At 43.3% G+C, this 11,009-nt stretch overlaps 2 protein-coding genes across 2 annotated transcripts in view; one reads left to right on the forward strand and one right to left on the reverse strand.

The window, feature by feature from the left end:
- FAM161B (family with sequence similarity 161 member B) overlaps nt 1-3,168 on the reverse strand; it is a 15,691-nt gene extending 12,523 nt beyond the window's left edge. The window contains exon 1 of the mRNA XM_003786902.2: nt 3,115-3,168. Within this exon, the coding sequence (XP_003786950.1) occupies nt 3,115-3,168 (54 nt within the window). The remainder of the gene's footprint in view (nt 1-3,114) is intronic.
- A 168-nt stretch (nt 3,169-3,336) lies between these two features.
- COQ6 (coenzyme Q6, monooxygenase) overlaps nt 3,337-11,009 on the forward strand; it is a 17,892-nt gene continuing 10,219 nt past the window's right edge. The window contains exons 1-4 of the mRNA XM_003786903.3: nt 3,337-3,607; nt 6,673-6,807; nt 8,389-8,447; nt 8,758-8,881. Of these exons, the coding sequence (XP_003786951.1) occupies nt 3,442-3,607; nt 6,673-6,807; nt 8,389-8,447; nt 8,758-8,881 (484 nt within the window). The 5' untranslated portion in view covers nt 3,337-3,441. The remainder of the gene's footprint in view (nt 3,608-6,672; nt 6,808-8,388; nt 8,448-8,757; nt 8,882-11,009) is intronic.

The raw sequence follows: 11,009 nt of genomic DNA on the forward strand, positions 1-11,009 counted from the left end.
TTTTTTTTTAAATTGCAGTTTGGCTGGTGCTAGGTTTGAACCTGCCACCCTCAGTATATGGGGCCAGTGCCCTACCCACTGAGCCACAGGCGCCACCTGGAATGATTCACAGGACAGCCAATATGGTTTAGCTGAAAAGTATCCTAGAAAGTGGGACACCCAGCTATTTATTTACTTAGATTATTGGGATACCCAGCTATTTACTTAGATTATTTATTTATTTTTTGAAACAGAGTCTCATTTTGTTGCCCTTGGTAGAGTGCCGTGGCATCACTCAGCTCACAGCAACCTCCAATTCCTGGGCTTAGGCGATTCTCTTGCCTCAGCCTCCCGAGTAGCTGGGACTACAGGCGCCCACCACAACCGCCTGGCTCTTTTTTAGAGATGGGGGTCTTGCTTTTGCTCAGACTGGTCTCAAACTCATGGACTCAGGCAGTCCATCTGCCTCGGCCTCCTATGTGCTGGTGCGAGCCACCATGCCCAGCCTATTTATTTTTTAAAATTTTTTGTAGAGATGAGGTTCTGCTATGTTGCACAGGCTAGTCTTAAACTCTAGGCCTCAAGCGATCCTCCCACTGTGGCCTCCCAAAGTGCTGGGATTAAGGCATGAACCATCACACCTAGCTAGCAAGCTTTTTAAATACTCCATCTAGGCTAGGCCTAGTGGCTCATGCCTGTAATCCTAGCACTCTGGCAGGCTGAAGCAGGAGGATAAACTTATGAGTTTAAGACCAACCTGAGTGAGAGCAAGACCCTGTCTCTACTAAAAATAGAAAAATTGGCTTGGTGCCCGTAGCACAGTGGTTACAGTGCTAGACACATACACTGTGGCTGGTGGGTACGAGCCCGGACCGGGCCAGCTGAATAACAGCGACAACTGTAACAAAAAATAGCCAGATATTGTGGTGGGCACCTGTAGTCCTAGCTACTTGGGAGGCTAAGGCAAGAGAATCGTTTAAGCCCAAGAGTTTGAGGTTGCTGTGAGCTATGATGCCAGAGCACTCTACTGAGGGTGACATAGTGAGATTCTGTCTCTAAATAAACAAATAAATAAATAAAAATAAAAATAGAAAAATTAGCCAGGTATTGTGGTGGGTGCCTGTAGTCTGGCTACTGCTTGAGACTGAGGGTTCAAGGAGGACTGCTTGAGCCCAGGAGTTTGAGGTTGCTGTGAGCTAGGCTGATGCATAGTACTGTAGCCTAGGCAATATGATGGAGAATGTGTCTCAGAATAAATAGATAAATACTTTATAGAGTTATCCAAAAAATATTTCTTTGGTGCCTAATGTGCATAGAGCATTTGGCTGAGAACAGACAAACAAGGTCCCTACTCTCATGACACTTAGATTCTGATGAGAGAAGTCGATTCTAAATTTACCAAAAACTATAAACTACGAGGTTATAGATTGATATAATGCCTATAGAAAGCTTTTATGTTGATAAAGTCTGTCAGATAAAGGTCACCAGGAATGTACCTATAATCAAGAGTTAGGTTTATTAATTTGCTACAATACACCATGAAAAACCACTGAGAACTTAGTGTGGGGGATGATTTTTCTAGGGTTGGCTTGTTCTGATTGATTCTGAGGAGAGTTAGGCAAAGGAAGGATCAACTCTGGATGAGTACTGTCACGAAGTGGGTGCAATTTAGTTTTTATTCAAAAGATGAGAAGGACAAAGTGTACAAGGTAAGTAATTGATAAGAAGGGGTGTGGGTAATTTTGCAGCTATGGTGTGGCCCTGAAACACTGTTTTGTGCTGATCTATTGGCCTTATCTGTGTTTATTACATTCTGAGTTATATTTTGTCAATCCTGGACTGATTTTTATTTTTTCATTGTGGATGAATTTTGGATTGACCCCTGATTTATGAGGAATCAGCCTTGCTAAACTGTGGAGTAAGAGTGTTCTGGGTTCAAGGAACAGCAAATGCAAAGGTCTTGAGGTAGCATCCAGGGCAGTTACAAACATGAACCTTGAAGAGGTAGAAAGAGAGCCAGTATGGCTGCAGGACAGTGATATGAGTTGCTCTTAGAGACACAGGCGTGGGGCCAGGTTGGGACCATAGAGGATGAGTAGTTTCAGAAGGGAAACCAATTGAGCACAGGCCACTGCAGTCCTCTTAGGTGACACTTAGAAATGGCTTTTACAGTGGTGCCTGTAGCTCAGTGGGTAGGGTGCCGGCCACATACACTGAGGCTCGTGTAAACAACAATGACAACTGCAACCAAAAAACAGCCAGGTGCTGTGGTCGGTGCCTGTAGTCCCAGCTACTGGGGAGACTGAGGCAAGAGAATCACTTAAGCCCAAGAGTTTGAGGTTGCTGTGAGCTGTGATGCCACAGCACTCTACCAAGGGTGACACAGTGAGTCTCTGTCTCAAAAAAAAAAATAATAATAATAAAGAAATTGATTTTACTTGTTCTCTAAGGTCCAGCTGTAATAGAGGAAAGAACACTGGATTCTGAGTCAAGGCCATATATGTGTTCCAGCCAGGGCTCTGCTGCCGAACACCATGTGTTCTCGGCCAATTTTCTTTCTTAAAATAAAATTTTTTTTTATTGAGATATAAGTTCCATGCCATACGCTCTTTCGTTTGAAGTATACAATTCAATGGTTTTTAGTATATTCTCAGTGTTGTGCAACTATCATCACCATTTTAGAACACTTTCATCTCACCAAAAAGAAATCAACACTTCTCAGCAGTCACTCCCCATTTTCCCTAACCCTCTCACAGCATATCCCCGTCCCCCATCCCGCCAGCGTTAGGCAACTACCAATATACTTTCTGTCTCTACGGATTTGAGGGAAAATTTCTTAATGTCTCTGTCCCTCAATTTTCTACAAAATATGACAGTTTGTAGTACCGGTCATAGAATTAGTTGAGAGACAAACGAAAACGGAGTGACACTGCTATGGTCCTATGAAGAGCCTGTATAAAGTTCAAGTGGTTCAGAACCCCAAGTCGGAGTCCACCTCCCGGTTCCTAGACACTATCCCAAGGCCCCTCCGTGACACGCCCCTACTGTCTGTCTCCAAGGCAACGTCAACAGTTGTCCTCTCTCAGGGATTCCTTTCTGGAGCACAGTCCTGCTTCCTCCCTTCTCTTTCCTCACCTGACGGCTCCACTCCGCGCCGCCAGGGCCTCCCGCAGGCCTCCCCACAGTCATTTTCTGAGCCAGACCGGCAGAAGCGGCCAAGACCGCGGCGGTGACAGAGCTCTCTACGCCCTGTCAGGTCCCACCCCTTTCTAGCTGTACCCTTGGATTAGCTTCCAGGGCAGCTTCCAAGGGTTGTTTTCTGATTGGCCTAGAGCCTTCGTGCGTTTTATTTCCGGTTCTGAGGACGTGGCTGAAGCCCACAGGATTGGAGGGCTCTGCGCCGGAAGCACTGCCGGGGACGGGCCTGGCGGGGCTCCGAGTGCAGCTGCGCAAGGCAGCACCATGGCGGCCCGCCTTTCTGTCTGCCGGTGGGGGGCTGCACCCGCAGCCGTCCACAGAGGCCCGCTGGTGTCTTGGTGGAGGTGTTCCAGTACCTTAGCGGACACCGTGTACGATGTGGTGGTGTCGGGTGGAGGCCTGGTGGGCGCTGCCATGGCCTGTGCTTTGGGTAAGCTCATCTCCAGGCCAGTCGGGGCGGGGAACTGGGCTGCGGAAGAGCGGAGAAAGCCATGGGAGGTCATACACTGTTCGCCCAGCGACTGTGCTTCGCGGGCCTTGGTCTATCCCCTGCCCTCTTAGAGGAACCCCGGGCCAGTGTTTGGTCCTTCAGGGTCCACTAGGGTCAAAAGTGGGAGGGGCCTTATAAGTCCATCCTTCATGTGGGGAAATAGGCCCGCCCAGTGCTAAACAGCTTTATTGAAGTACAATTTACATACCATAAAGTTTACCCAGGTAAAGTGTACGGTTTAATGTATTTTAGTAAATTCAGAGTCGTGCAGCTTTCATTACAATAAATTTTAGAATATTTTCATCACCCTAAAAAGAAACTGGGAACCCATTAACAGTCATTCCTCTCCACATCTCCTCACTTCAAGGAAACAACTTGTCCGCTTTCTGTCTCTATAGATTTGCCTTTTCTGGATAGTTCTATAAATAGAATCTACTTAATGTTTTCAAGATTCATTTGTGTTGTAGCCTGAATCAGTTTCATTCCTTTTGATGGCTGAATAAGTGTGATTCCATTGTATCTATATATCACATTTTGTTTATTACTTTATAGTTGATGGACATTTAGGTTGTTTCCACTTTTGCCTGTTAGGAATACTGCTACAGTGAACATTTCGTATACAAGTCTTTGTGTGGACTTAAGTTTTTGGTTATGTTGATCTTTTCCCAACAGTGGAATGGTAACTGTGTTTAACGTTTTGAATAATTACCAAACCTTTTATTTTTATTTATTTATTTATTTATTTTGAGACAGAGTCTCACTATATCATCCTAGGTAGAGTGCTGTGGTATCACAGCTAATAGCAACCTCGACTCTTGGGCTTAAGCGATTCTCTTGCCTCAGCCTCCCAAGTAGCTGGGACTACAGGCACCTGCCAACAACTCCTGGCTATTTTGTTGTTGTTGTTGTCATTGTAGTTTGGCAGGCCCAGACCAGGTTCCAGCCCACCAGCCCCTAGCTGCTGAGCTACAGGTGCCGAGCCTATTTTTATTTACTTATTTGAGACAGTCTCTGTTGCCCAGGCTAGAGTGCCATGGCATCAGCATAGCTCACAGTAAACTCAAACTCCTGGGTTCAGGGGATCCTCCTGCCTCAGTCTCCTCAGAAGCTGGGAATACAGGCACCCACCAAACTAGTGGGCCCAGCTAGTTTTTTCTATTATCAGTAGAGGCAAGGTCTTGCCTTTTTCTCAGGGCTGGTTTTGAACTCCTGAGCTCAAGGGATCCTTCCACCGTGGCCTTCTGGAGTCTTAGATTACTGGCTTGAGTCACCATGCCTGGCTGATTTTTTTCCTCTTCAGGTTTACATTAGTTTTGTTTTAAGATTGAAACATCTATATTTCCCTCTCAGGTTATTTGTAATTATTTATTGTCTGGCATTTTTTTCTCCAAATGAATTTGCTAAAATGCTGCATTAAATAGCTAAAAAATAAAATATTGAGCCTGGCTGAGTATATTTTATACTGTGTTTGGAAATCTAGTTCTTTTCTGGTTCATTTCCCTTTCTCTCATCTAATAGACTTTGAACATCTACATTATGGATTAAGAAAATAGCAGCATTTGTACCTAGTGATACTAGCCACCTGGAAAGAAATAGTTGTTCCTGCTCTCAAGGAATTTAGAATCTAGCAAGGGAAAAGATTTGTAAATAACTAATGGAAGAATGTAAAGAAAGCTCTCTTACAAGAACAAGCAACTGATCTGTCCTGGGAAGGAGATGCTTAGGCCTGGTGGAAAGAACATGCCTGGATAGGGGATGTTTAAGTGGGTAGGACTCTAAGGTGCAGCTGCCCTTAGATCAAGGGTAGAGGGATGTAGGACTAGAAAACAGTCCCCTCTGCAGAGCATAGCCCCATGCTCCATCCTCCACAGCTGTGGTGCTGTAGCACAACAGGAAGCACCATGCCAATCTTGTAGGCACTCACTGTCTGTTCATTAGAGCTGACTTTGATTTTCACACCTTATGCTTTTTAAGTTGTAACTGTGCCTCTCTTCCCATTTAGATTCTAAATATTTTTTAAAAAGCAGATTAAGGTTTGTGGGTTTTTTCCCATCATTACTAAGCAAAACCTCCAGTGTTTCTTCTCTCTGGTAATCACATCACATTGTTTTTCTCCTTTCTTGGCAACTGCACCTCACACCCTTTTTCCTTATCTTTCTCCTGACACTGTGGAAGGACTCTGTGTGCTGCATAGTTGCTCAGTAACAGTGTGCAAGGCCCATTTTTCCTTCTCTCCATAGATGTTTTGGGGTCAGATTTGTAGGTACACTTGATGTATTTTTGGTCCCCTTCTATAAATTCTTTCATTCTTTATTCTGGATTTAATTTTGAGACTGCTATGAGTTTTGCTTATTTATTCCAGTTTTCTGTTGAGTAGAAATTATAAGTTTTAGTGACTTAATAACTCATTGGAAATAACTGGTTTTTAAATACTACAATACTATTCTATTTGGTAGTTGTGAGTTTTGCAGTTATTTGCTTCTTTGCATATGGCACATAGTGGTGGACATTGTCTTGAGAAGCCTGCCTGCAAATTGTGGGTAGGGTGGTTCTCATGGCTGAAATGGTGGTTATATATTATTGCTTAAGACTCTGCATGAGGAGTATTTACTTTATGTATCCTGTAAGAAATTTGTATTTTAAGTTTCAGTAGGATATTGAAAGCAAAAAACAATATGGGTTTAGTTTTCCTTTTTTATTTCCCCTACATTAGACCTTTTTTCTTTTCTTTTCTTTTTTTTTTTTTTTGAGTCTCACTTTGTCAACTTGGAGCTGAGTGCTGTGCCCATCACAGGGATCAGGTCATTTCCATAGTTAGATTTATTTAATTAACATAACCCCCGAGTACCTGGGCTAAGAGGGAGAGACACCTTCCCAAATGTTTTCTGGGCACTGTGCTAATGGCAGCTTTTTCTTGTTGTTTCTCTTGGTAATGGGAAGGGAATAAATTCTTGATCTTCCTAAAGTGATACCAAATACTGCTTTTTTTCTTTTTTTTTTTTTAGGACATGATATTCACTTTCGTGATAAGAAAATCCTGTTGCTAGAAGCAGGTCCAAAGAAAGTAATGGAGAGATTGCCAGAAACTTACAGCAACAGAGTCAGCTCCATTTCCCCTGGCTCTGCAACACTTCTCAGTAGTGAGTAGAGGACCCTTTTGCAGATTCCAGTCTCCTTTCCCTCTAAGCTTTCCAGTATGTTCCACAGGCACAGTCACCAGAGGATCTGGCAAGGAGGGAGCTCCCTAAGGTGTGCTGAGAGTTGGTAGTGTGCCTTTGGTAATCTGCTGCACAGTTGAAGCCAAAGACCTGAAATTGTTAATGTATCAATTCCCAGTTTGAGGGAGACATCCTTGAGACGTGTGGATCCCTTATGTAGACTTCATTTGGGATGTTGGGACATTATGAGTTGGCAGAACTAAAACTGTATGAACTATGAAGATTGATTTCTTGGAGCAGCATCTTCTTCATTCCCAGAGTCACTCTAGCAAGCTAGGGAACCAGCATGCAAAATGATTTTGGGGTATAGATGAATGTGTGCTTATGTAACCACATAAGGAAATGTCATTAGGTCTTTGCCAGCTGTTATCCCCTCACACTATCCTATGTAAAATTAAGCTCTTCCTCCACTTGCTGGCCCCTAATACTGCTTTATTTTTCTTTATAATATTGGTACTACTTACTGACATTATTTTATGTGTTTCTTTCTTATTGTTCATCTCTCCAACTGGAATGTCAGCTGCAGAGGGCAGGGACTTTGTTTCCCCCTTTATGCTCAATATCTGGAATTGTACCTGGCAATAGTAGGTGCTCAGAAAATATTTCCTCAGTGAATGAATCTATTCAGTGCCATGAAGAGTTAAAAAAATAAAAAGTCTTTATCCAGTGGGGCTTTATAACTTCAGTAGGATGTTGAAAGCAGAAACAATGGGTTTAGTTTTCCTTTTTTTTTAAGAGACAGAGTCTCACTTTATTGCCCTCTGTAGAGTGCCATTGTGTCACATAGCTCACAACAACCTCCAACTCCTGAGCTTAGGGGATTCTCTTGCCTCAGCCTCCCAAGTAGCTGGGACTAAAGGCGCCTGCCACAACGCCCAGCTGTTTTTTTTTGTTGTTGTTGCAGTTTGGCTGGGACTGGTTTTGAACCCACCACCCTCGGTATATGGGGCCAGCGCCCTACCAGCTGAGCCACAAGCGCTGCCCCTGGTTTTCCTTTTTTATTTCCCCTACATTAGACCTTTTTTCTTTTCTTTTTTTGAGTCTCACTTTGTCACCCAGTAACTTCAGACTCTTGAGCTCAAGCAGTCCTCTTTCCTCTACCTCCCGAATAGCTGGGACAACAGATGCTTGCCACGATGCTTGGCTGTTTTTTAGAGATGAAGTCTCCCTGTTGCTCAGGCTGGTCCTGAACTTGTGAGCTTAAGCAATCTCCCCAACTCAGCCTCCCATAGTGCTAGGATTATAGGTGTGAACCATCACGCCCAGCCACATTTTGACTTTTTGATCATGGAAGCTGGGCTTTTTCATACTGTAAACTCTGGAACTGAGAAACAGGGTAGCTAAGCTTCTAGTGTCAAACAGGATAGAAGTAGAGAATATTTTTTTCTATAATTGTAGAATACCAAAACCAACCTCATACTTAAAAGGATGGAGAAACTAAAGGGAGCCCAGGAGCCCAGGTCCTGTGAGGTGACTCTGGCCTACAGATGCTTTCTTTTGTAGGTTTTGGTGCCTGGGACCATATCTGCAAAATGAGATACAGAGCCTTTCGGCGAATGCAGGTGCCTCTTTATTGTTTCGTTTTTGTTGAGATGTCTTGGTCTGTCTTGTGTTAAGATATTGGAGTCCATATTCTCCAGGTTTTCTGTGAATGTGAGAGGAATTGGATGAAGTTCACATTCAATCCAGGGACGTGGGGGAAGCATTCCTGGGAGAATTTTCTGCTTATATATATATAGTATCTCCTGCCATAGAGGCTGACAGATTGTGATTTTCTGCTTCTGTCACTTAGGAAAGCAATACTCAGTTTCTGATTGGATTAATGCTTCCTTTTCTTTGGTTTTAATGCAAACTTTCCTTTTGAATTTCTAGGTGTGGGATGCCTGCTCAGAGGCTTTGATAATGTTTGATAAGGATAATTTCGATGACATGGGCTACATAGTGGAGAACGATGTCATCATGCATGCTCTCACTAAGCAGCTGGAGGCTGTGTCTGGTGAGATACCCATCTTCCATCTTCCATTCACTCTCTGGAGAGTAAAGTGCCTCAGTACTTAACTGGAAAAAACGATACCTTTTACAGATACTGAATGTCCACCATAAAGAAATCTTCTGGTTATCTCAGGGTTATTTCTTTTTTAACAGCTTTACTCAGATACAATATAAATACCATAAAATTCATCTATTTAAAATGTACAATTCAGTGACTTTTATTGTACTTATAGGGTTATATAACCTTTACAATATCATTTTTTCTTTTTATCTTTTTGAGATGGAATCTCACTTTGTCTCCCTCATAGCAACCTCAAACTCTTGGGCTCGTGAGAATCTCTTGCCTCGGCCTCCTGAGTAACTGAGACTACAGGCACTTGCCACACCACCAGCTGTTTTTAGAGACAGGGTCTCTCTCTGGTCTGAACCCATGAACTCAGGCAGTCCACCTGCCTTGGTCTCCCAGAGTGCTAGGATTACAATATCATTTTAAAACATTTTGGTCGCCTCAAAAGGAAACCCATTTATAGTCATTCTCTATTCTCACACCCAGCCCCTGGCAAGTACTAATGTGTTTTATGTATTCCTAGATTTGTCTGTTATGGACAATTCACATAAATGGAATCGTGTTATACATATTCATTCTTGGGCAGCTTCACTGAGTGTATTTTTAAGATTCATCCATGTTGTAGCATGTATCATTACTTTTTTCCTTTTTATTAAATAGTGTTGTACTGTGTAGATAAACTATATTTTGTATATTCATTTATTAGTTGAATAGTGTTGTACTGTGTAGATAAGCTGTATTTTGTATATTCAGTTGTTAGTTGCTGGACATTGGGTAGTTTCCACTTTTTGGTGACTGTGAATAATGTTAAATAATTGTATGTAAGTTTTTGTGTGGACATATGCTTTCTTTTCTACTTCTTTTTTTTTTTTTTTTGTAGAGACACAGTCTCACTTTATTGCCCCTTGGTAGAGTGCCATGGCATCACAGTTCATAGCAACCTCCAGTTCCTGGGCTTAGGTGAGGTGGTTCTCTTGCCTCACCCTCCCAAGTGGCTGGGACTAGGTGCCTGCCACCACACCCGGCTATTTTTTTGTTGTAGTTTGGCCAGGGCCGGGTTTGAACCTGCCACCCTCAGTATATGGGGCTGGCGCTCTACTCATTGAGCCAGAGGTGCTGCCCTGTCATGTTGTTTTAGCAGGCCTCAGCTGGGTTTGAACCCGCCAGCCTCTGTGTATGTGGCTGTTGATGTAACCACTGTGCTACGGGTGCTGAGCCTGCCAAACTGTTTTCTAAAGAGGCAGTATACCATTTCATTTTCTCATTTCCCCATATCCTTACCAACATTTATTTTCCTTTTTTTAAGTTTGGGAACAGGATGAACAGGGTCTTGCTCTGTCCCCGAGGCTAGGGTGCAGTGGTAGGATCATAGCTCACTACAATCTTGAACCACTAGACTTAAGTGATCCCTCTGCCTCAGATTCCTGAGTAGGTGGGATGATAGATACTTGGCCCATGTCTGGTTAATTTTTCTTATTTTTTGTAGAGATGGGAGTTTCATCCAGGCTGATCCTAAACTGACCTCAAACGATCCTCTCACTTCAACTTCCCAAATTGTTGGGATCTCAGGCAGAACCACTGCACCCAGCCCTTATTTTCTTTTTGTAAAAATATTATAGCCATCTGGGCAATGCCTGTTTCTCAGTGGGTAGGGTGCCAGCCTCATATACTGAGGGTGGCAGGTTCGAACCCAGCCCCAGCCAAACTGCAACAAAAAATAGCCAGTTGTTGTGGCGGGTACCTATACTCCCGGCTACTCCGGCGGCTGAGCTAAGAGAATCGCCCAAGCCCAGGAGTTGAAAGTTGCTGTGAGCTGTGTGATGCCATGGCACTCTACCAAGGGCAACAAAGTGAAACTCATGTCTCAAAAAATATATATACATACACACATATATATATATAAAATAGCCATCCTAGTTAGTGTGGAGTGTTATAATACTTTTTTTTTTTTTTTTTGAGACAGGGCCTTAAGCTGTTGTCCTGGGTAGAGTGCTGTGGCATCACAGCTCACAGCAACTTCCAACTCCTGGGCTTAAGCGATTCTCTTGCCTCAGCCTCCCAAGTA

The sequence above is a fragment of the Otolemur garnettii genome, unplaced genomic scaffold (assembly GCF_000181295.1).
Source record: "Otolemur garnettii isolate 467f Iridium unplaced genomic scaffold, OtoGar3 scaffold00020, whole genome shotgun sequence".
NCBI classification, from domain to species: Eukaryota; Metazoa; Chordata; class Mammalia; order Primates; family Galagidae; genus Otolemur; species Otolemur garnettii.